General features: G+C 46.1%; 1 protein-coding gene across 28 annotated transcripts in view; it reads right to left on the bottom strand.

The window, feature by feature from the left end:
• tcf7l2 (transcription factor 7 like 2) overlaps positions 1 to 22,445 on the bottom strand; it is an 89,922-nt gene that overhangs the window by 44,564 nt on the left and 22,913 nt on the right. For 14 of the 28 annotated variants that reach the window (XM_076759109.1, XM_076759112.1, XM_076759113.1 and 11 more), the window contains exons 4-5: positions 14,174 to 14,275; positions 6,745 to 6,804 (exon numbers count right to left, since the gene is read on the bottom strand). The exons of 5 other annotated variants lie outside the window; for them this stretch is intronic. In XM_076759109.1, coding sequence (XP_076615224.1) covers positions 6,745 to 6,804; positions 14,174 to 14,275 — 162 coding nt within the window. The remainder of the gene's footprint in view (positions 1 to 6,744; positions 6,805 to 14,173; positions 14,276 to 22,445) is intronic. 9 more of the 28 variants (XM_076759119.1, XM_076759099.1, XM_076759120.1 and 6 more) reach the window with 1 other exon arrangement.

The following is a 22,445-nucleotide window of genomic DNA, read 5'->3' as shown; positions in this document are numbered from 1 at the left end:
CAGATGCGCAGCTCAAGCATGTGGTTTGCATTAGCTGCTGCAGCGGAGCCAGAGCGAGCTTTCACCGGAGCAGGAGTCAAGCCCAACATGAGGCTAGTGATGTATCCCTGTTCAATTCCCTGAATTCAGGAAGAGATATTTCCTAAAAAATTCCAAAAAAAAAAAAGGTGAATGAATAAACTACTCAGCGGTACTGTTTGCAGATTTAATTTCTGAAAAAACGTGGAATTGTGAGTAAACTGCTTTAATCTCTCTGGCACAGAAATAAAAAAAGTGCAGCAGTGGAGTCTCTTGATATGAAACTGCATGTTCTGAGACCAAAGAAAAAACAATAAGGGAGCATTTAGGCAGGTTTCTTCCTCCGTCACATCACACTTGAACACATGTTATTAGCTCTTTGCAATTCATTTGCTTTAGTCCTCGTGCATGAACTTGGTGGTGCGCAAAGATCCTGGTATGACGTCACTATTTAAGCCTAGCAACACAATGGAGCGCAAGTCAGAGTCATGCCTAACTCTGCCACATAGTCTGAAGCCTGAACGTCACTTCAAAAAGCAGATATTTTAAATTATCTCCGGGGCTGATTACATCGGTTTTCTAATCCCAACAGCTCACCCCTTGCTTTGAATTAGCAGCCTAATATAAATACATCAAGAGCGACGTTAATTCACGACGGTAACGCGATTATTTCCATCATCGTGAGCACATTAACATTTCAAAACCTCCATATGAAGTTGCACCGTGAATGAATGAATGAATGACTCTATGGCTGAGATACAGCAACAGCGTAGGTTAGTCATTTTATTCTGACATTACAAAAGCACCAGAATGTGAGTTGGCATAAAGGCAAGTAAATTGCACCAACAAAACAAAAGGGAAGTCATGCTTCAAGGAAAGAGGAGGTATTCTCTGTCCCTTGTTGGTTATTCCAGACTCTTTTTTTCCAAAGAAAGAATCTTGTTTAAAAAAAAAAAAAACTGCCATGGATTCCAGTGAATGCCAGTGAGAATCAAGCGAGCTATTCATGCTGCCAGTTGATTTAGGCACGCCTCGCTACACACCAATCAGCCCGGCCCCGGCCTCGCCAGCCACTCACTTGTCTGCCATTCCAACACAAGATGGAGACAGTGCCAAAAGTTCCAATTAAAATATCCATTTGTGATGTCTGTGCAGAAAAAAAAGAACAAAAAAAAACAAAAAAAAAACAAGTACCAGGCTTTTTCGATAGCGTAGGAGAAAATACAACAAAAGCTGCCAAAATTCTGTGGACAAGCCACATACTTAAGAGTTTTCTGTCTACACAAACTAAATAAGTATGACGAGTGTGTATGTAGGCAGAATGTGTGTGCGTGTGAGAAGAGAGAGACAGACAGAGCGTGTGTGTGTGTGTGTGTGTGTGCGCATGGGAGTGGGAGCGTCTTGTTATGGAGGAACAGAGCATGTTGCAGATAAGAGGCCGACGCTGTTCAAAGAAAAAGGCAGGCCGGTAAAGTGCGCGCCGATTCGACATCATCGCCTTACTGTCCCTTAATGAGCCTGGAGAGGAAGTCTGGTGTCCACAGAATCCGCTCCTGTCTCGCTCCAATCAGGCTGCCGGGCTCTTTATTCAAATCTCACACACAACTGTCACACAGCCAGTCTGGCCGCGCTGTTTATCTTACTCCAGGAGGATGTTAACAAGACAAATGAATGAATAAATACACAAATAATGCGTTTAGGTAATGTTAATAATGTATGAAATGGAAGCTGCTTTTTGACAGTAGCGCTGCACTAAGGATTCTTCCCAACTTTGGTGACAGGCTTGTTTATTCTTTTCCCAGCATGCAATTCTCTGCATCTTTCGCAGGCGACGTCTGGCCAATGTTGGGCGTCTATAGCATATTTCGCTGATGAGAAAAACTGGTCTGACACATGAGTTTCGACTTCTCTCCCATGAAAAACAGCCCATGTAACGTCAGCTCATATAACTCTCCCTTCATCCAAAACCTCTAGTATGATGATCCTCCTTAATCTCATGGAATCCAGGTCTCCTTTTCACCCCGTCACACTTCCCTCCTGCTATTACATGACTGATTTCAGTGACGTTTTAACAGGCCACTCAATTAGAGCGCATTTCTCTGAGAGCTTGGATAAATAAATACGACGGCGTGCGCACACCTGCACAGGTATGCGAGAGCAGTCAAAACTCAGCGTCACCTGCCTCAAAGAAGTGTCCCAAACTTCCAGGACTATTAGAAAAAACAAAACAAAAACAAAAGGAGCGGGGGGGGGGGGCAATGCTCAAAGAAACTGACTGGGTAGGAAAATAAGTCTCACATCAAATTCCTTCCCTGGGCCGAGACAAAAGCAGGGCCTGGCACTCAGGCGCCGTCGACTACACAGACTTGGAAGACGGAGAAGAAGAAGAAGAAAAAAAAAATAAATAACAACACGCACATCAAAACCAGAGCCAAACAAATCCAAGGAAAGTTCAGATAGGTCTTCAGTGGAACTGCCAAGAGGAGCAAAATCAAATAAATTGGGGGGGGTTAGTCTCGTTGAGGCTGGCCCGACAAACCTGAAAACACTGTTTAGAATATATGAGGAAGGTGACAGAGGACGATGCTAAATGACTCAGAAAGCAGATACCCAGTGTTTACCCTCACAAACTCCAAAGAAGAGCCCCTCTCCCGTTATAATGCGCGGGGAAGAGAAAACAGAATTCAAGGCAGCTTAAGTGCTCTCTGGAATCACTCAGCATTCCACTGTCTTCAACACACACACACACACACACACACACACGCACACACACACTTCCACAGAGTTAAAATTTGACTGTGACAGCGTATTCATCCATAACTGTAAATTGTTCTTTGGGGAATTTGGCGGGGCTTCATGTTCTCCACCCCTCCTTCGCCTCTCCAGTCCCCTTCTTCTCTCCCTTTCCACAAAGCTGTCTCCATCACTCTCAATCACAAGCTGCTTGTACATATGTATACAACGAGCGGTCGCCATAGCAATTGTGGGACCGCTCGACGCTGAGCCATTACAAAACCGGAGAGATTCATGAGGCCACATCGTGATGTGGAACTTATGATTAAGGACGCACCAATAGCTTGTGTGGTGCATCCTTGAAACGTGCTTTTCTAGCTTGATTATTATTGACTGCCTTTCTGATGATTGATTGATTTGTGGCTGCTAGTAATGGTTGGATTCTTAAACACTAATGTCACAATTTAGCTTAGCATCACACTGGTAGCCCACAAGTTATGGGTATCAACCATTGCTGCAACAGTATGAGACTTTGACGGTAGGATAACTCATAAAATATCACGATATGACACACTTATCATTATTATTGATATCATCATTGTGATCAGCTATAATGACCCTTAAAGGCATGAAGACAGATGGTTTTTTTGGTGGAAGTACTTCACTATATTTTCAGAATATATTACGTGCTAGAGTGTTTTTAATAACACTAATACAGCAGAATTCAATCATGCAGATAAGCATTGTTACCACGGTGCACTGGTACAACCCATCCAAGCACTGCTAAAGGGTCTGCAGGAAATATTTAGGCTTCAACTGTCAAAGACTCTGAGAACCTTTCCAGGTGCGACTGAATTCAGCTCTGCTCGGTGATGACAGAAAAATCCATCCTCACCACTCTAGTTTTTATGCCATGCATTCAGCACCTACTGCTTCGTGACCCCAGGTCACCAGTTTTCCTTAAGGCTGGCTGCCATGAACACTACTTCTGTCCAAGTCCCTGATGCTGAACACTGACTCAAACAAGACATCCCATGCACCGCTCGCAGACTCAAAGATCACACAAAAAGCTACCCCTCAGCTTCTCCTCCGCTACTCTCCACAGATTTATTCTGGTTGTTGTAGTAAACTGACAGCTTCCTACGTATGGAGAAAGCCCGAGCTTTCTTTGTTGTGATTGGTCGGCTCAAACAGACACACACACACACACACACGCAAAAAAGCATGTTCCTCTAAGAAGTGAAACTTTCTCTCAACTTCATAAAGGCTGTCAGTTTGAACTAAATAGTGCAAGCACACCCTCACTAGTTATATATTTTCAGCCCCCTTTTGTGAGAGGGCAGTGATTTCATGGTGCTCATGTACCTACAACGCATGCATGCTACAGTGCCTGTGCATGCGTGTGCCAGTGTCATAACACTCAAGAGCCAAAAACTACTCTAAATTCTGCAGGCCACCCCTGGGATATTCACTTAATCACTTCAACCCGTTCTCAAAAGTTCACTTCCAAACTTCCTGGAAAAAGGAGCAGACATTTCTGAGGAATAACAAAGAGGGTTAGTGAGAGTAATAACATTGTGTTTAATCCCACACAATTCTGCCTCGTACCAGAGCGAGAACAGCAAGCCAAGAGGGACTTGCAGCGAAAACAAATCAACGCTCCTGCAGATGTGCTAGCAACGCATGTCAACAGAATCAAGTGTCAGGGCTTTATCTAGAACCAAAATACCACAAATGACCACAGTTATGCTTCATTCAGTAGGTACCAAAGCTGAAAGAACGGCTGAGTTAAGGTGTACGTTGAGTTAAAAAGTCCCCGTTCAGTAACACCGTCTCCCCCTTTTCCTCTGCTACCCTCCTGCCCCCTTCTTCTCTTTCTGCGTAGTTCCCCTCCTCTTTGTGGCTCAGCTCAAACCTCAGCCCCTTCCATACTGCTGCTGGGAAAAAAAAAAAAAAGGAGGTCACGGATCGCCTTACTCCAGCCTGCCTTCGTATGGTCACAACCCCCCTCCTCTATCCACACCTTCCCCTACCAGCACCTCTCACTCAAAATCTCATTCCATCACTGCAGCCAAATCCCCCCCCCCCGCCCCCCCCCACATTTCATTTCTTCCCTCCCCTTCCTCTCTCCCCTCCCCTCTCCTCCTCTCCCACCCTTCCTGTGCCCTCAGCCCAGTGCTAATTGGTAAATCTGTTGAACCATGCCAGCCCCAACAATGAGACACCTGGAGTTCTGTCAAAACAAGTTTCCCTGTGAAACGGCCTCTAGTGTTAATACAGTAGCGTAGGGGAGCTGCTGAGTCTGTTGTCGCTCACGAGGCCGGCCTGCTGAACGGGGCTGGGGATGGTGCTATCTGGGGAAATTTGTCAGAGATGAGTGCACTCCCCAGTCAGTCTGCTAGGAGTGGTTCATCATAAATTAGATTATTTATCAATATCACTTCTGAACCTTGATCCCAGCCCTTTGTGCAAATGAACTCTGACCGAATCATGATTACCACGCACAGTATTTTCTTTAATCTTCTTGCTCAGTAACCACTCCGCACCTGTGAGTCACATCTCTGGGCTAAATGACTTCATGTTCTTGTATGCAAACACATGAAAGTTATAACCTGGCCTGACCCAGCTCTGCCTAGTCATCCAAAACTCAAATCACACCTAATATGCAAGGATACTACAGATACGCTGGTGTAGACAAAGGTGTGTTTGTAAGACACACACACACGCAGAAAGACAGGCACACCCAACAGTGATCCTGCCAGACCTTGTCAAACAAGTTCCAGCAAAGGCACTTGTATAAGAGAGGGAGGAGAAGCAGCGAGCTGACATGGAGAGAGGAATGTTTGTTGTTTTTTTTTTTTTGTCCAAAATCCTCATCGACTGCACATCACATGAACAGCTGTTTTCACAATCAAGCATGATTTACCTTCTTTCCTCTTTCCTTTTTTTTTTCTTTTTTAAGGACTCGTGTTATTTACTGGCAACAAAGGCCCGGCAGAGTGTGCGAAATCAACAAGCAATTGATTAGTCAGACAATTCAAGTAGGCAATCCACAGAGCCACGGTCGCCTCAGAGGAGATTAATAAGTTATCCTCTGGGCTTCACAATGCCGCCGTCTTCCCGGCTTCACAGAGGCCAGACCACAACAAGGCTTACTGATGTCCTCAGTGGCAGTTCTGCAGTGAAACCAAGGCCAACTTTACCTTTAGCTTCCACTTTCTTTACATTACATATTCAAGGGGTGTTTTTTTTTTTTTTTTAAAGAGCTGCGGGACATCTTGTTTGGAATCAGAGAAGAACATGCAGTGTCGCAACACTTTTCAGGTTAGGTCACCTCTAATCCAGATCTTCCATCAGCGGACATAAACAGTGTGCGTGTCGAGCTCTTTGTCTTACATTCAGACCCAGATGCTGCTCATAAAGAGAGCGCTGTTCAAGACAACTTCTTCAAGACAAACAAAGCGGAAAGTCTCCCTTCTCCTGCTGGTAGATCGCAGGCTAATTCAAACCAAATACATCCATGATGACTCCCACGGCTAAAAAGGACGCTGGCATCACACCAAGGCGATCCAGAAACCGAGACTGGTTACGCATAAGACAAATAAAGAAGGCAAACAGAGTCCTTAACACAGAAAAATGAGTTAAAAGTCAAATAAAGCTGGAGGAGAAAACAACTTGGAGCCGGACGGTGTCTGTTTACTGTATGAGGTGTGCACCATCCAAAATATCCCCCTCCCCGACAAAGATTCCCTCACCTGGATTGACATTTAAAGACATTAAAAAGCACACCAGCAGCAAAGCAGCAGCACTGAATTACAGCACAAAAAGCACAACACAGCATGATTATCAGCATCATCACCAGGATTCAGGGTGTTTCATTCATTATTTTCTGTTTAAAAAGACAATAATCAATCAATGATCAGTTGTTAATTTGTGTGTGGAATCAACCAAAAAAATCCAACAAGATATTTTTGGAATTCAAAGGTCTCTCACCAAATGAAATTGGTGAAGGCTCAGATCTGACTGTCCGGGGAATTCCCAGCAGAAGGGCCCCTGAAAGGCAAAGACGGACGTTCCCAAGTCACACAATTATATCAGCTCTCCATCTCTTGTCCGTTCTCTCTCTCTCACACACACACACACACACACACACATACACACACATATACACATCTGCACACAATCCCAGCCGACCAGGTTTTATGCAAAGGCAACGTGCTCTCCCTGGAAATAATGCATCCCCTGGCTTTTTAGTTATTTAAACTACTACCTCGTCTCTGCTGGCTCAGCTTTCTCCTGGGTGCGTGTTCGGCCCCATTATTACTAATTTTACACAGAGAGAGTAGGAGAACGGCTGTTGGTACTGGCTGGCTGGTTGTTAACACACTTTCACTTTGGGGGAACGTTTTAATGTCTTCAGACGCTCAGGAGCCGTCAGCTGGTCTGGGGATCCGCTGTCACCGCCGCGTCCTGGCAAAGATTTTTCAAGGTCTAAATATTAGGAGTGGGACAAAATATTGACAAGGGAATGTATCGCATTACTTCCTCTTGGGACATGTTATTGATACACTGGCACCAAATATCGATATTTTTATTAAAACATGCAGGCGCTCTAAATGGATCCCCCTGCCAGTTTGGACAGCCTGTGTGTGTGTGTGTGTGTGTGTGTTTGTGTGTTAGAGAGGCACTTAACTTTGAACCAATACACTTTTTATTTCCAGCTTTTCGCCTTTTTAGGGTTCTGTTTTCCACTTGACTTGCACACACACCGTGATGCAGATCCTTACGCTATCGGATCATGAGCTATTGTGTGATTCCCACCCCTACGAAATATCTAGAAGCTGCAAACAGGCAGCGTGATCCAGCGCAAATATTAATAAGTAATATCAACTAAATGTCAGAGCGCTGTTTTTCTAGATGTTAGCGCTGTTAAAAGTGTAATGACAAAGTGAGTTTCTAATGAAAATAAGAAAGCATGCTGACAGCGGGTCCCCAGATCAGCCATTTCTGGTATTTTTATCACCTCGCTGTGCTCTGAGATTAAAATTGTGAACCGCCTGGTCTTACTAGCTGTTCAAACACAAGTTTCTTTAGAGCAGGAGGCATTCAGAGGTTAACCTGGCACACTTGTATCTACTGAAATTCAGATCTCACTTCGCTCTGACAGATAGAGGACAGGAAAGGGAGAAAGAGGAAGAAAATAGGGAATGGGAGTTATTGATTTCCTGAGGAAGAAAGGACACGCTAGTCCAAGTCTCAGAACACGCAGAGAAAAGCAACAGGGTCTTTAGTTTAGGCTCCAGCACCTAAACGCTACAGTGTCAATCGCTCTCTGTGCACGAGATCACTGGGTTTCTATTTGTACTTGTGCTTGACCCCGGGGCCAGCCAGATAACTTTTCATAACAGCTAGTCAGTGTGTGGTTATTGGTGAAGCACAGACACACACACTTACAGATACAAATACGTATTATGCTTTTAAATGTGCATGTCCCACTTAGAGTCACACATTCTCTGGGGTAGCTTAAGTTCACGGGGGTTATTTGACGGTCAAATACCGCGGCAAGGGGGGAAAAAAAAAAAGACGATAGCGGCCCTGGAGCTATCTATACACACAGAAACACTCAGAGACAAAACAACAAACTGTTCATAGCTCCTACAATCATGTGCTGTAACAGAGAGGCTCCTGAACGAGGCCCTTCGCACATTCAATACATTTGACAATAAATACGCAAACATTTTGAATTCTGGTCGGCAATTCATCAGGAAACTTTCCTTTAAAGTGTTAAGGTCCATGAAGGAGCGAGAGGACCCTCGAGTCATTGTTGCCGTACTGTTGCTGACTAAGCCAACACTGAGTGGATTGTCTGTGGGAACAAGCGGCCATCCAGACTGCTGGACAGATACAATGACTGAGGTGCTCTCATTTTCATTGTCACGGTTCCCGGGGCCTGACGCCACGTCTCGACGGCCTCGGATTTTGGCCCGAGCCGATGATGTAAGCGTGACCCCCTGAACAGACGTCTTGTCTGGGGTGAGACAGCGAGAGGCAGCTGACAGACACAATGGTCTCTATCTGAGGTCTGCATCATGTGCCGAAAAGAGCTGGAGGATACGGATCACTGTGTGCGTAAACTAAGATTTCCTTATGAATATATATCATGATGCACTACGTGTAGAGTAACCAGTCTGCAGTTAAAGAGAACCAGATGGGAATGTCCGTTTTATTGTCTAATCCTACATGCCAAGAGCCTTTTGCAACTCTGGATCCAAAAGTGACCACAACACTATATTAAAGTCTGAGATATGAGCTTTCTGTTGCAGCAAAGGTTAAGGGTGGATGGAGGAACGCATGCACAGAAAGAAGACAAAAAAAAAGAGGTGAGAGAGGTTATTTGGAAAAAGCCTAAAATGCGGAGGGAAAGAGCACTTTAAGGTCGGCATAAGGCAGGACAGAGAAAGCCTTCTGGGTAAAGCCTGTGGCCAGTGTGTGGGTGGTGCCTGCTGACCATGGGGTCGCTCATTAACAGCTGAGGAGGCCAAGCTTCCCAGAGTCTTTAGCAATTGTCTGGCCAGCCCAGGTGCACAGCCCATTCAGGCCACAGGAAGCCCCCTTTATCCCCATTCCTCCAAAATGGACAGAGAAGCGGTCAAGGAGGATGAATGTGATCCTGGCTCTGTCTTTTCTAACATGGACCTGGAGGAACAGTCACATGGCCGTGCAGTCCTTTGGCCCATTGTTAGGATCCGCAGAGTTATTGTGGCATGCGTTCTCTGAATGCTTGGCTACGACGCTGCAGTTTGTTTTTTTCCATATAATATCAAAAACATGTCAGCTCCTCTCACACAGCCTCTCTCCAGCGCACATTCTTCAGAGGAACAAGTGAGACTGAATGGGAATAAAATAAGCATGTTCAGTAGTTGTAAAGGCTCAGGTGGGAGGTCTTGCAGGCCATAAAAATGGCCAGATTCCATCACTTCCTCCACACTAATTACCATACACTTGGAGCAAGTGCCCTCCCTCCCTTCATCCCTGAGCCCATGCTTCACTACCTCTGACGCACACACACACACACACACACACACACACACAATAATACACAGTGAGGCACAGTTGGGAAATGGTTAACACTCCAGCCGTCCCCTGCTGCCAGTGAAAGCCCACAAAACAATGGAGACATTGTTCAAGCAGGGCTAGGCTCTAGACTCTAAGGCTGTGTATGTGCGCGTGCACGCATGTGTGCATGTGTGTATGCACGTGAATGTCAGGAAAGAAGTGCATATGCCCTTAACATTTGCATGTTTCTGCCCCAATTCCCAGAACGGCAAATTAAGAACCGTGATTCAGTAAGAATGACTTGTTTAAGATGCTTTTATATCTGATTCTGGAGGTGCTGCTCTTCATCTAAGACTGGAAAAAGTTGGATCACACGACTGTGAGATGAACCAAATTATGTCATGACATTACCAACGTGAGGCTGGACTCCAGCTGAGTCCTTTACCACACCATTGTTGATGCTATCAACACAAGCACACTTTGAGTAGAGGGTAACAAATCAATCTGGTATGGTACGTTGTGTTGGCTTAACGCAGCAATCGCCGTCTAAATAACATAAGTGTGTAAGCGGCAAAAAACAATAACACACACACACACCATCTCCGAAATTCGTCCACGGGCTTTTAAGCTACTTCCTGCTGCTAAGTACCCACAAAGACTCTTCAAGTCCACAATGTCAAATTAAAACATCACAATAAAAGGTGAGTTGACAAAGCAAGGACTGCTTGTGATCTTTCCCTCAGGAGTCGTGTGAGGCATAAAAATGTTTCTTGGAGTCTCTCCCTCAAAAAAATACACATCAATAGGTGGATAAATATTGAATAACTTTCAGCCAATGGCATAAAAGTTCAGCAGCGGCAGGTTTTGAGGCTGCCTGCGGGGTGGTCAGGCACTTCAAAAGGTCCTGCGCGGCCCCCTTTGAGGGCATGGTAAACAGGGGCATACAGCGTGCCCTCAGACAGACCAGCCTGCGTGAGGTCACTTCCTCTTTTCCCGGCTGATCCTCCAGCGTTCCACCTCGACTGAGCCTTCCAGCCGCAAATGAGAGCGTCTGTCTGCATCTCCATCCCTGTCCATCTCTCCTCCATCCGTCTCCTCGGCCACAGCTTTCTAACAGGCTTTATCTGCAGCCATCTATATCTCTGCTTCAGTCTATCGCTGTCTCTCCATTGTTGTTTCAACTGTCTCAGGGTCACTTAGGCTTCAGATCGCTGTTATCTAGCAGGCCAATTGACGGCTTCTTATCACTGCCAATGCAGCCTGCGAGCGCTCCAGGCAGGGAGAGGTCAAGGTGTCTGAGTGTTTCTTCGCATTTGTAAACAAAAAGAAACTACCGTTTACAGCCCAATTTATTGATAAGGAGATCACGTACTGGAACACGCAGGCCTACATCTTGTAGTGAAAAAGAGGAAAAAAAAAAAAAGAGAAAAGCTTGACTGACTGAGTGACACCAGCAGGAGTCCGTGTGGGGTTATCATTGGCATTCACCATGCCGTCCACAGTTATCTGTCTTTTCTATATGTACAACAGCCGGTATGATGCAAACCAGGGAAACATTCAATCACACGTCCTCCTCAGTCAGAGGTGGATGCTGGAGCAGGATGGTAGGAGCGGCAACAATACAAGCTGCATTTCACATTCAATTTTATCACTCGTGCTAACAGCGAGTTGTGAGACGATGCAGCGATGCTGCAATGCCTCTGATCTTACCAGCCTGTGTATTCTATCAAACAGATCACACCAGGGCTGGGCAATATATAGTATTACCATACATTCTGTGATATTGATCAGTGTCAGTACTAATCACGATATGTGTTTAAATAGTGCTCTCACTGCTCTGTTCTGCCTTTGCTTCTGTTTTCTGCTTAGAACTAAAGCACAAAGAAAGAAAGAAGCCAGAGGGTTAATGTACGGCTCAGACACCGAGTTCTTCATCATCAAATTCAACTGTTTTCTGTTTCTCACCCTGCAAAAACACATTTTGGATTTGGACGACTGTCTTGATTCTTAATTGTGGCCAAAATTCTGACCTCATGGCCAAATCAAATCTGTCATTCTTTCGCAAATTTAACAGAAATCCACTGACGGGTGGCATCCCATAGTGTTTTTAACCTCAACACGGAGGCAGGAGGCGTGTTGTAAATGAAAATGTTTAAACTTCCTGTTCGCTCACATGCATTTTCTGTTACCGATATATCACAATTTAGCATTACTTTTAAGCCCGTCCGCTCGGCGGGATCTTCACGTTCACAGCACGGGCGTGTTTTGTAGTGATCCACACATGTTGTTCAAACAGATCGCTGCTCGGGATTTCGTATTACAGTCACCGCATTGTGTTGTGAATGTCTGCACTTCGGCGAGCCTTATTTTTTCCATCTGACTGCTTGTCCATCTTTGTTGTTTCAAGTTTGTTTTTGCCCCACAGCCAGTTTCTGTTTTGTGATGAGCTGCTGGTGCTGCCTGTTTGTTCCAGGGCTGTTAGTGTTGCATGCTTGACTGTTTGTATTATGACTTTCTGTGTACATTGTGAAAAATAGATGTTTACATTTATTTTCCCTGAAACTGAAACAGAAAAGCGTTTTGTTATAATTACAGGTCACTTCAGCACCCAACTCATCATGGCACAACCTGATCTTTTTTTTTTATGTTATATGAGAGAAACGTATATAAAATGCGTTATGACGTCACAAATGCTTTCTAAAAAGTTGGAGCCGCAGCCGTTACACGCTGGTGTTGTTCCCAAACTTCCTCTAAAAAGTGAATTGTACAACAGGAGTTTAGGTGGATGTGAGGTGGGAAGTATTTACAGCCATATGACTCATAGCAGGATAAAACCTCAAGTATTTACCTGCAGCTTTTACTGCCTACGACCAGTTTAATGACTTCACAGGAGTTGGGACTCTTTTCTCAGCGTCTCCGAAAATAACAGAGTAAGAAGAGGCCCCTGAACTCTTTGGTATAAAAATAACACTGGCATCGCAGGGAAAGATAAGGAGGGCCTTAGCTGGGCTTGTTTTGTTCAGAGCAACACTGTCATCGCTAGCTCTTTGTCTTAAACACAACTTTTGACAAGGTTTCTGTTTCAGATAAACAGCCCTGTCGACTCCTGCTATTTTAAGACGTGCTTAACTCGAACGGGCAAAATACCAAGGAGGCCTCGGCTCGCCAACTTTTGAGTAACTGTTCGAGGTGGTATTTATTGCAGACCATAAAAGTAACCCAACTGATCAAATGTCAGATGTGACTCAGAGGGACAATGTGTCTTGACGGTGTAATTTGCGTGATGAAAATCATCACTATCTTGTCTGCGAGCTCCAGAGCCATGACGACTACCAAGCGTGTTGTTGCATAAACAGAAAGGGTCAGCAGTGTATTATTAGCTCCAGCACTGAACTGTTACCACAGGAGACATTGTATTCATGAGCATATAAACTTGGAAGGCTTCTCCATCTAAAATCGTTATTTGCTTTTCAAATTTTCATTTTCATACGGATATGCAGAAGATGCCCGACTCCAAAACAAGTAACAACTGTGCCAATAATGGCCCAGGGCACTCATGATCACCTCACTAATTCTGCTCAATCCCCACTCTCATTGATTTTCCTGGCTCGCTAACCCTGTGACCACATACGTACACCTCCCTATGTTCAACCTTTCCACTGACCTCCTGAAAACTTCATGCCTTTGGCTAACTACTGAGTTCACGTTCAACTGTTCATTCTAGAGCTGCTATCCTCTTAGATATCGACGTGCCTGCAGTGGATGCTCTGTTATGTGCATCTACTGCATATGCCCCTATCGCTGTCCAGCCAACTCTCCTGCCAGACTACTCCTCCAACTCCGTGGATAGGGTAATCAATGTTGAAGGAACGCCCACACTTCTCTCAAAGACAGTATGTTAGCAGCCCAGCATTAGCTCATTCTCACGAAAACGCTGTCAACATGAGACCGGTTTCCATAATCATCCATCTCATTGCAAGGCCGGGCTGGGAGTTATCATTTTCTCTAGGATTGCAGGCGGCGTGGCTGTCCAAAGAACAACTGCTGCACCTGCCTGAGTGGCAGTCCCCAGTCCCAGTCGCCTAATGATCAATCACTGACAGGCAAAAAGCTCAACCTTCCACAAACTTTAACTGTCAAATCGTGTTCACATAAAACTGGCTGGGTGTGTCAGGGACTGTGATTTAAGGGTAAATGCAAACAAATATGCATTTTTCCAGTCCAAAACATCCGTTCACGGGGAAAGGGGAGGGCTGTAACACTGAAGGACGGGAGGAGAAAAGCAGGGTTTGTTTGTCTTTCTGTCATGAATGAGGGAAGAAGAGCTGGTGAAAGAGGAAAAGTACCGGGCGGAGTGTTTACTTACAACGATGTGTGCCGGTGACGGGGACCTGGCATCTTTAAGTGCTTGTCTACTTTGAAGACCTCCTGGTTGAACATCTAGCAGGGGCCATTTCATCTGTAGGTACTGAATGGCAGAAAGGAAACAGAATGGAAAGAAAGAAACAAAACATGTTAACAATGCAGAAAGCAAAAACCAAAAGAACAAATTAAAAGTAAGACAAAAAAAAGGGAGACGACATTTCTTGACAGGTGCATGGGAGTGGAAACTCAAAAACATGGAAAAGCAAACAAAGATCTTAAGGCGGATGGTGGATGGGGTGAGGATGGCCTCAAGCATGCATCTGAGAGTCCAGCAGGAGTGCACACAGTGGTTGTGTGAACCAAATTACACATTTTCTCTGAAATATACAGCAGAAAACTTCCCTTTTTGCAGCAATGCTCCTTCATAGCGAGCAGCAATTCTCAAACAAAAAGGTTTTTTTTTTTTTGAAAAGTAGCTGACGGGTGACTTTGCATTTCATTCAGTCGCTAATTCGGACTTGGGCAGAGGTTAGGGTACTGTACACAGCTCATGGCTTTAGCATGACCTAATGTCATAAATGTGACCGTTGTCAGGCTTTTACTGGAACCCATAAAGAGGTTAAAGCATGGCGTCTAACCACGCTCCTCTGAGGCTAAACCTCCTGACTGCTCCTATAAATGATTGACTTGGCCTCTATCAGATGTCTCCCTCTCTTTCTCCCGCCCCCTCTCCCACACACACACACACACACACACACAAGCACAGATAAGCAGAAACAAGGGTCATGAGAAACATCTGTCTTTGTGCTATAAACTGGGTGGAGTCGTTTTAATTTGATGACATGTGCTGTGTCGACTGTTCTACCTAAATCGGGCTACCTTGTGCCTCATCGTCATATATTCGATCATGATTAAAAACCTGGCAAACATCCACATGTGCAGATTCATGTGAAGTAAAAACTCCTCTGTGGTCATAGAGCGAATTCTCCAAAGATTTGCACACAGCCTGCCGGTAACCTTGCTGCAGTATGTGGTCCAGACTCTGCTTATCAATGTCACGACCACCTAATTTGAGGGCGAAGAGGTCACAGCAGCTGTTCCGGCTGTGAGGCCTTTCAAATGAGTACCGTGCTAAGAGGTGAAGGGCTGAAAAACTGTCAAGAGGGGGAAAACTACTGTATATCAAGGGCAACAGCTGTAAACAGTCTAAACCCAGAGACCTCTGAAAAACTGCTTGCAGCAGTTCCAATTCAAAAATCAGCCTCAGTGGCAATTTAGGGTTTGCATGCAATGAAATTTGCAAAGGCAGAGAAAGTGAATTTTCTGATGAAGACCAGCAAAGTTTTATTCACACACTCAAATGAAAATGTGGCAATAAAACAGGTTTCTATCAAGAAACCAATTGAAAGAATAGGAATAATCTTTAGAGGCTAACAGCTTGAGTCCACCGGGCTCAGCTGTGTCACGTTCAGGCTGCGACGCGGCCGCCGGAGCTAATCGGGGCCATTTTAGACGATGCTTGTGATGTCACCAGAAGCAGCGCAGCACGTCTCAAAAGCATCCCAGGAGCAGCTCCACTCTGCTGCAAATACCCGGCTAGTCTATTTTTGACTGAAGCCACGTCAAGCTGCACAGAGCAGAGCCGGGCAGGAAGTCAGACACATGAACGGCATAACAACATTTCAAAATACAACATCCTGTGTAGAATCCAGATTGTATATCAACAATAAACAAGTAAAACAGACCAAAAATTAATGCATTTCACTGCGTAGCCAAATTAACGATGGTAGAAGCACAAAAACTGACAACAATCAACAGCCAAATAAACAAAATTTGAGCAAGTCAACAAGCCTCAGCAGGCCAAATGCCTGAAAGTCTCCCAGCCAGGTGCTGAGGATGGAACAAAACGAATATGACGCAGCCGTGAACGGTGGAATCAACATGCAACAGGCCAATGAGCACGGGGCAAATTCTACATTAATACAAGCTGCTCTTTCACTCACCAGACATCCCCCTAAAAACAGCCTGACAGGTGAACTTGGACTTGGATGTGGGCCTGTGATGCCATTTGGACACAAACCTTCAACATGATGGAGAACTCTGAACACTGGAGCGCCTTTCCTCAGCCTGACAGCCACATGTTTGGAGTTTGTTGCTTCACTTCGAGATGCTATCTGAATCCTATTAAATTATATTTCACGACTGATTGAGATCATGTGCTTCTTTGCAGTAATAACAGCAGGCCTAAGAGGCTCATGCAGTCTTGCTCCACTTCATAATTATCTCAACATCATCCTTGGCCCAGAGCTGAGGATCAAAAGTTGAGTTTTTTTAACTTTAATGGTTCAGTCCCCTAACACAATAATCTATGAAGGGCACTAAGCTACGGCTCAGCTGTGGCAGTCTGGTGGTTTTATGGTGATGCAGATACATTCGATGCAATTTCTTTGTGCTGCCATCCAGCAAGGGTGACCGCTAGTTTGTATGCATGTCTTAGCACGCTTGTGTGTGTGTGTGCGTGCTGTATGTGTGTCAGAGCTGGTCAGAGAGTGAGTGTGTCACGACCCTTCCTGAGACTGTGTCTAAATCAGTGGTAATTAGTGAAGAGTTCACTGTGGGGTGCCTGCCAGTGGTAGGCGCTGGAGGGAGTTATTGACTCCATGTCCTCAGTTACAGCCCCTGCAAGGGAAAAAAACTGTTTGCTGTCTGGTCTTTCTCCACCACTACCACTCATTTATGACCCCACGACGGCTTTTACTGCTAAAAAACAGGGTTTGTTTATGCTTGTTTGTATGTCCTGAAAGTGGAAAAAGAAAGGTTGTAAAAACTCCAGAGTTGAGGTCTTGTGGGTTTTTATGGACCCCCCACACTGGGTATTAATTGCCATGAAGGGGAGAGAGGAGGAGGGATGGGGGCGGGGTGTAACAGTAAAAGAGGAGGAAGAGAGCGAAGGGGCTGCTGTCATCTATGAGGTAATTCAAGACAGTGTCCATTGGTGCCAGAGGGGCTAGAAGTGCTGCAGAGACGGGGGGTGAATTGTGAATCCAGTCATGGGAAAGTCCTCCATCGCGTGTGCACGCATGCTCACGGGTGCAAATATTCGAACACAGCTGCAGCCGGAGAAGGGGTCGGGCGAGAGGACGCTCTGAGTAGATGGGTAAGGAGCGTGAAGGTGACACCCCTGAGCGTGGCAGTGGGGTAGAGAGACACTGAAGGCCTACAGAGAGAGGGAGGGTGTCGCAGCGCATGCCCTGACAAGTGGCTCCACTTCAGCCCAGCTATTGCAAATGTTCTCACACACTAATCTCTCCTGCAGGTTTTACAAGCATGCCAAGGAAAACGGAGCCCTGGCAAGCACCAGGCTTTCCGACTACTCCCCCCCCCCTTGGCCTCCTTCCTCTCTCTCCACCCGCCCGCCTGCCCTGCTAACGGACGCACCGCCTGGGCTTGAGTAGGCCGTGACCTCTGACCCCTCTCTGCGGCTGCGAGCCCCTCCCTGCTCCACACTCTGCGACCTGAAAACCCTCCTGCTATGAGGGGGGCCCCCCGGGTAACTCAAGAGCCATTCCAATGTGACAAATTGCTCCGGAGTTCCAGGATAACTCTCTCTTCTCCTCTGCTTGTCTTCCTGCCCTCCTCCCACGCACACAAACACGGAGCAGCCCCCCTCCCACCCGGCAGACCCCCACCCAGGTTGTTGTCCAGCTCCAGGTTGTGCAGCAGACGGCTTCTCCTTCTCCCCTCTCCCTTTCAGCCTTCCTACCCCACCTCCTCCCCCCGTTCCCTTCCCCTACCCTGCGCCCCTCCTCTCCGGGCCAGCCCCACAATGGGAGCTGAATGACTCAATTGTCTCTGATGAAGTGAAAGACAAGGGAGTCCTCTAAATCCTTACAGAGGGATGAACTCACTCTCACTGTCCCGATTTGCCTGTCCTCTACTGCTTTCCCAAGCACAAGAAGGGGGCTGGTGGTGGTGGTGGTGGTGGTGGTGGGGGGGGGGGGGGGGGGGTGAGAGTTGCTTACAAGGGCTATGATGACTAATGATTATTTTCATTATTGATTATCTTGTCTGTTCTTCTTTCAATTAACCGTTTAGTCAATAAAACAGCAAAATGTGCCTGTCAGAAGTTCCCAGAGCCCAAGGTCAAAGGTGATGCCTTCAAATTTGTCCACAACCCAAATATATCCATTAAAGGAGCCAGAAGCAATAGAGTTTGGCTTTTTTTCTTAGGTAACTGTGTTCCAGTCGGTGCTTTCTCCTTGCCTGCTGGACCACTCAGCCCTCTGTGAGTGACTGCTGCTGCATCAAGGTTTGGCATGTTATGGGCTGCAGAGTGTTAAACCAGATCCACACTGACTGTCATCGCAGTGAAAACAAGCTGAGGCCCTGGTGCCGGTGTCACCGCTCGTGGCAGAGGGAAGGAGGTGGGCCGGAGACAAATGGAGGGGCCTCCTGAGCGCTCACACATCATCCTCACACGTCTACATGGCGGCTCCCACCACTGTTGTTACTAATTCAGCAAGCTGGCACTGAAGCAATTTGGCCTAAAACACTCCTTCCTGGTATCAGTGCTCAACTCTGATCTCCCCGAAAATAAAACATTTTTTTCCACATCCTATCAAACATTAACCAAACGTCAATACGCGCTATTGACAAAGAAGGGGGAAGAAGTCTTCCTCATACATTTTTTAGTGTGAATGACAGACAGCGCAGGAGTGCTCTGCCCGTTGCTGGTCAACAGCCAGCTCCTTTTCCATCAAACCCACATCTGATGTGTTTATCACATGCGGCCTGGCTGCTGGATCAGCAGCCGCCACACGGCTTGTTCGTTTTGTTTTGGATTAAGAGCAGAGAGCTTCAGACCAATCAAACAAACAGAGCTCCTTATGTGCCAATGTGGCTCCCATACGCTGGTCCACGTTCCAGCAGGGAACCACAGGGCAGATGATGAGGACCACTGGGGCTCCATCAAGCCATTCCAGCCATGTGAGCAATGTGAGAGAGGACGGGAGACAGACGCAGACAGACAGACAGATAGCAGCTTGGGTTTAGAGTCAGCATATGGATGCTGGGTGTCGCTCCAGAGAGTCCAGCAGATCTTCGACCCATCTGTGGCCGCCTCATGTCACAGACACGGCATAGCTCCACATGGGCGTCATACAGATAACACATGCACATTCACAGTGACCCCCTGACATACTTTACACGCTCACACACTCATTCACACCTGAACAACAATGCTCACCCACATTTGAGCAGCCTCCGGCCGACAGGCCCGGCAGCTCCTCTGGGAGAGCGCTCGGAGATGGGATTGACAGCTTGCAGATTACACCAATCAGACCGCTACTATAAAGAGCTTTATTTAAGTCTGAAATGATCAAGGCTAGTAAGAGGAGCCCATTCAAAGCTCTGCAAGTAAACTGCACAGAGCTTAAAAGATTAGTTCATCCAGTTTGACTACAATTTTATCCCTTTAAAAACGAGAGCTGAGCATATTGTCTTGATCTGTTCCGGATAGTGCCGGCAGTCTTTGTCCTCACTCTCAAGTGCAAGAGAGGAAGCAAACAAGCGCTTACGCAAACACGTAATTTGTTGTGGATGGGACAGTTGTTTTCTGTAATCTGGAGGGAGAAGCATAATGCAGCGCAGACCCTTTGAAATCCCCCCGGTTCAAACAGAAATCACCAGTCACCTCAGCTACATGATACGCTGTTGTGTCTGTTTCTGGGTACAGCGGCTGCCTTTGGAGGAGTGGGATTATTGTGACGTGAATGGAAGCAGCGCAAGAACTCCCTCACAAAACTGGGAGAAAGTTAGCCGACACAAGAGGGCCCATCATGGCTGCTTTGGTTCTACTAATGCACATTTTATGAGTAAATATTAAAGAAGAAAAAAAAAAAACACCCCACCTGCTCTGATAGCCAGAGGCATTTTGCAACCAGGAAAATAAAAGTGGAATGTGGGAAGGCCTGGGGTTTGTGTGCCCTGGGGCGGGAAGGGGTCCGCTGGGCCCATATTTACTCCAAAGCCAGAACCGCTTGGGGGTTCCACTGGCCCTGACAGCACTGGGGCCGCCGACCTGATCCAAAACCTCCCCTCCTCACCTCCTACTCCCGCCCCCTTTGCCAACAATCTCCACCTCAAACTCCCCTTCTCTCTCTTTCTTGTAGAAAAACTCAATCTGACACTTTCATATAAGCCTTTTTCTCCACATGGGAAACACACACATGACCTCTCCTTCCTCTCAACCCAACTCAGACTTTACTCACCCCTTAAAATGAGGCTGTGGAAACAGGCTTGTGAAACTACCATTGTTCATAATATCTCAGACAGCGCTGCAGTCTTTGAAAAGAACGAGGTGAGCTGCTTATTTTTTAGCTGATCTGTTTGGTGTCCTTTCTTTAGACTTATTTCTGTGAACATGTGACGTTTGTCTGGCCTGTTCTGGAAGTTAGTTTCACTCTCTTACACACTGGTTCATGAGATAAGTACGGCTTTGCTGTGACACTGTTTACTTAGCAAGTGTGGACAAATGCGCTGTTCAAACACCAGCTGATTGACCGGAAAGTTTCAAAGGATTGTGCAACACGTAGTCGACACATTTTACCACCATAATCAAAAAACAAAAAACTACATTTTTGACAAAAAAGTCGCCAGAATTACAGCAAAAATGCATTTCACCACATTTGATTAAATTGACTGGAAGATGACAGACTACAGCAATGACTGGACACACCTGGATGCACACACAGTTTGCTCAAAGGAAGTGTAAGGGTGACACGACTGCAGTCCAAAACACACCAACTTCTCAACAAGCCTCAGAAAGTAAACAGTGTTCCATTTCTGACTTTTGCACCCCCTCCCCCTTTCCCACTGTCCCTCTCCCCGTGTCATTAGGAATATCTCTTGGCTGCTCTATAAATATTGTGGCAGGGAGGGTGAAGGCCAGCAGGAGCTGGCTGGTCTTCCATCAGGCCCACTAATGAACAGGCGCTCTGGCACCTTTAGCATCAGGCCCTGCTGCAGAAAGCCTCTGCTTTCAGGTGTTTTTCCTGCTTCACAGAGCTGCACTCCTTGCTGTTCTAGCTGAATGACTCTTCCTCTTTCTTTCTGTTCCTTTACTCGGACACAAATGTAACTTGGGCTTTGGGGTGCTTTCATTGGCTTCCATAATCCCTACAGTGGCAAACTGAGTGGCTACAGGTAATGAAGCTGGAAGCTCTGTTAATTGTATCTTAATTGAGTTGTCTTACTTACTCCTATCAGGGTTGTAATAATAGTTAGTTACTGAACAGAATGCAAAGTGCAAAACATCTTTTATTCAACGGCTAAAACTGTTTGTGCTCAGGTGCCCTATTAAATCAACAGCATGATAAACAAGTCCCTCTACTTTTCACTCATCCATGTAAAAAGATATCTAGATGTGCTCAAAAGCAACTGGATTTACTGGTTTCGTCTTGAGGACACTTTGCCATTCATCAATTCTGAGAACTAGAATCTTGGCAAAACACTTGAAAACAGCAAATCCAGATGCCTTTAGATGCTTTTTCTAGAAAGCTTATTTCCCTCTGGGGTTTTTTCATATTAGCTTGTAGGCTACCACACATCCCTCCATGCATCGAGCATGAAAACCATGTAAACATCTGCATAAACTATTAGCACAGTCTGGGTATTCACAGCAATTGTGATTCGTGTGCAATCTGATATTCTGCATAATTAAATTAGCATCATCACTGTTAATGACGCTAATGCATTGTAATGCAGTAGAGGATCTCAGCAGAGGCAGACTGATGGATTGCCAGGCCAAAGCCCATGTCCTGGACCTTCCTGGCCGAAGTCTTGTACACACTGACCTACATAAAGGCAACATGGAGGTGAACAGGCATGTCTGCAGGCCTAGGTGTGCCTAAGCTCCTTACGCAAGGCCAGGCCAGGGGAAGGGAGGGAAGAGGTTGGGCAGCTCGTACACTCACTACATGCTTACCTTTGTTTGCAGGAAGCCGGGTCTGGGGCGTGGAGGTGAGAGTTAAAAAGGTGAACAGCAGCTGAGCTCTGCTGAGGGAGAAAAGTGAGCTGATTGCAGCGCCCACATTCTGCTGGAGAACGCTGTATTTGGTATTGTGCTGGAGGAGAGCTGAACGCTGCCCTTGATGTTGAGTGTCTGGTTTTTGTTCTGCGAGAGTTCACTATGAATTAGTTAAACGGTAGACTGGATATAAGGAAGCTATGAAACATGCCTCAGAGGGAGAGAATGTGTACACTCTCAGGCTTCA

Source organism: Chaetodon auriga, chromosome 20, assembly GCF_051107435.1.
Source record: "Chaetodon auriga isolate fChaAug3 chromosome 20, fChaAug3.hap1, whole genome shotgun sequence".
NCBI classification, from domain to species: domain Eukaryota; kingdom Metazoa; phylum Chordata; class Actinopteri; order Chaetodontiformes; family Chaetodontidae; genus Chaetodon; species Chaetodon auriga.
Note: the sequence above shows the minus strand (reverse complement) of the source record. Positions and strands in the feature narration are given on the sequence as shown.